Source organism: Cariama cristata, unplaced genomic scaffold, assembly GCF_000690535.1.
Source record: "Cariama cristata isolate BGI_N322 unplaced genomic scaffold, ASM69053v1 scaffold33145, whole genome shotgun sequence".
Classification (NCBI taxonomy): Eukaryota; Metazoa; Chordata; class Aves; order Cariamiformes; family Cariamidae; genus Cariama; species Cariama cristata.
The window spans coordinates 1-3,267 of record NW_009618652.1 but is presented as its reverse complement, the minus strand read 5'-3'; the positions used below and the strand labels follow the sequence as shown (position 1 = coordinate 3,267).

The window sequence follows — 3,267 nt, the reverse complement described above, 5'->3', positions numbered from 1 at the left end:
TATCTTCTGAGGCAGAGCTAAAGTAGGGGGGAAAATGAGATGACTGGTTCAGTGGATTAAATGTTAGAACTTATCTCTTAATCTGGAAAGACCTTTTGCAGCAAAAGACTTCGTGCAGCAAACTTTGCTCTCCGTATTCTATAAGCAATGTCACCATGATGTCTGGAGTAGCTAACTGCTGCTCCCCAGAGCCAAGTCATGAAAAAACCTTCCATCGTGAAAAATCAGGTGCCAAGCAAGAACCAGCCATGATGTACACGTTTTCTTTTCTCCTCTGTTCAACGAAAGCATGCTTTGTTATGGTATGAATGTGCTACATGGTCGGGACTGGAATAATTGCAGTGTAGTACTTAAACACAGACATTAAAGATGCTCAGCCTACAAAATACTCTTATATCCATTGTTGTCACCTGCAAAGTTGAAAGCAGCTTTAGTCTAGTCTCCCTTACGTAAATAGAGCCCCTAGAGGAGCAAACTCTCTTTTTCCCATAACCAGAAAAGATTTAAGGTCTTGATCAAGAAAGAATTTTGCTTTATAAAAGCAGATAATAACAGATGCAAAGACTTATTTAATAAAAAACAACTCTCATCATTTGGCACAGTTGCTGCTTTAATCTGCTTTGTCATTTTTCTCCCTCATGCAGATAATTTAGAACTCTTCATGGGAATTAGGGGTGTGATGTCTCAATTCAAAGGTGAGTGGCCCGAAAACGCAGGGAGACTCTGAAGAACAGCATGATCAGAGCAGAGGTTTAAGCCTGCCTCTACCTCTTTGACAAGCACTAGTGCCAGAGCTTGCCCCAGGCAGCGCGAGTGACGGGGAAGCTGCTGAGGGACGAATAACTCGCCTGGAGAATTTTCCCTACCTCTTTAATTTGCTGGCTCATGCCCTCGAGCAGGACTTCTACCAGTGAGGCTCTTTGATCCTCACATCTGCATTCATCTTATCCAAATCAATGTTTCTTCCCTTTCGGTTGGTCTTTGAAAGCATTTCTGTGTTGGCCAACAGATTGTGGCTGTCCAAACCCTCTGAAACTGTCACAGGACACTTGAACAGCTAATAAACAAAGGAGAGAGCCTTACCAGAATTTGCAAAGGCAGCAAAACTGAGGTACCACCAAGTTCAAAGGAGCTTTAGAGCTCACTGATGAGCTGGAGTGGTCAAAAGTCTTTTATGTGACATAAGAAGAGGCAAATTTAGGCTCAGCGCTACCCAGCCGCTACCTTCAGAGATGTCTCTCTCTGTAAGCGCCGGGAGGCCTTTCAGCTCTCAGGAGAGTACAGTTTGACAAGGTGCTGCAGCTCTGTGGCGTAGCCTGTGATGGGGCAGCGCTGGTGAGTCTTCACGTAACTGTACACACAGCGGTAGCAAAACACAAAGCCGGACGTGGACAGGGCCGTGGCATTAACGCGAATTTTGCGGCACAGAGGGCACACGGTCTTCAGTTTGGGTAAGAGAGCTGAGCTGGCCCCGTGGTCGAGGTGCACAGGGGGTGGAGGAGTTGGGAGCGCTGTCAGAGATTTGATTGTCTCTTGGTTTTCTGAGGAGTACCACCACTCCAGGAACTGGAGGAAGAACACACTGACGGACAGCCCGGTGGACAGGGAGATGGCAATGCCACCCAGTGCTTTCCTCACTGCTGACTGCACTTGTGTTTTAATGCTGTAGCAGAGAGAGAAGGTATGGAGAAATTGTTACTACTACACATTTGTCCATCTGCAAACCATGACAAAAAGGACTTGGGGATAAAGTCACTGTTTTATACAGCTTCTTAATGCTAATTAAGTTGGTCAACGTATCCCATGTTTGTAATGATGCATCTGCTAGGATGTTTCTCTCGGATTCTTTGTATTTTAAGAAAGCTTCAAGTCCTGTTTTGTTTAGAAGTCTAAATTGGAAGAGTTTGGATTGAGGTGACCTGGACCACAGAGCGTTTTGCTCATGGATCATCATTTTACAGGACATTAAGGTCATGACTAGCTGCTGCTCAGAAAAATCAAAGAGCTAAGTTTCAGTTCTTCTAGCAATACTGTTGCGGTCTACTTCCCTTGTTAGAAAAGTGCAGGTGAAGGCTGAACAGGATAAAGGCTGGAGTGCCAAAAAAGACCCCCAAACATTGCAATTTTATTACAACAAAGTCTTGTGAAGCTAATCCCTGCTACTTGTTTCCATATTTACACTAATGATATACCCTTTTGGAGCATTTTGCCAGAGGTAATGTTGAAGAATTTCTGGAGAACAAGACAGTTTTACTTGCAGCAACAACTCTAAATTAACGCACCCACAGAACCCCCTAGAGAGCAGCAGCTAAACCATGTTCTGACATACCTCTGTGTTTGACTTGAGGTGGCTCCAGCCAATTTCTTCTCCAGGGCCTGGATATCCTCTGCATTCAGTCTGACCAGGCGAACGCCAGCCAGCCGCAGCATGGGTGAATGATGCTGAGCTTTCCCGAGGATATAGCACAGTTGCTGGATAAGAAACCAGCCTTCCCAGGTCATGTTTACAAAGGGGTAGGCAGCTAGAAAGGCTCTATAAAACCTCTTCCAGGATGACGATGGAGGGTGGATGGAGTACTCATCCTCTTCCTTCAGGCTGGACACCAGTTTCTCTAGCTTTCCTTTGAGGTAAGGAACAAGAACCAGCAAGAGGAGAGACTTCCAGTGCTGCCTCTTTGGTAGGCCAGCAGTGGCCAGAGGTTGCTGTCTGCAATCTCCTATCGGTATCCTCTTTAAGCTATAGAAGTTTTCAGAAAATGAGGCGCTGCACCTGGCCAGATAGTGTTGCTGGAGCAGCAAGTCCAGAAGGGCGTACATCTCATCAAACCAGTGCCAGAGGAAACCGTATCGGCCAGGATTGGACTCAGCAAGCACCTATTGAAATGGATACAAAATGGAAGGAACCGAAAGCGGAGTCATGTGTTAAATCACAGTAGCTATAAATTATATCTCCAGTTCATAACGCGAGTGGGGTGGGTCAAAACTGTTATGCTAGCTTGTGACCCCTGGCGATGCACGGCTTGGCAGAGAGCTGCGCAGCCTCTCCAGGGCCCCCCTCTGCAGCAGTTTCCCCACAGACTGTTCACCCTCAAGACACTGTTCACCTCAGTGTCCGGCTGCCCCTAGGCCTGCAAGGAGGACGCCGCCGTCGGCCTCTCCTCTTCTCTGCTCCCCTCACCCCAGGCCTACCTCGCCCTTACCTTGACCAGGTGCTGGAGGGCGGGTTTCACGGCGGCCATCAGGCTGTCCTGGGCCACCGCCTCGAAG

The 3,267-nt window shown here is 47.3% G+C and overlaps 1 protein-coding gene across 1 annotated transcript; it reads right to left on the bottom strand.

Moving 5' to 3' along the window:
* Positions 1-1,209: 1,209 nt before the first annotated feature.
* Positions 1,210-3,261, bottom strand: PEX12 (peroxisomal biogenesis factor 12). Its single transcript, XM_009700943.1, has 3 exons — positions 3,201-3,261; positions 2,330-2,874; positions 1,210-1,663 (listed from the first exon to the last, which is right to left on the bottom strand). Exons 1-3 carry the CDS (start codon positions 3,237-3,239, stop codon positions 1,264-1,266), a joined length of 984 nt encoding a protein of 327 aa, XP_009699245.1. The 5' UTR covers positions 3,240-3,261; the 3' UTR covers positions 1,210-1,263.
* Between the last annotated feature and the right edge of the window lie 6 nt (positions 3,262-3,267).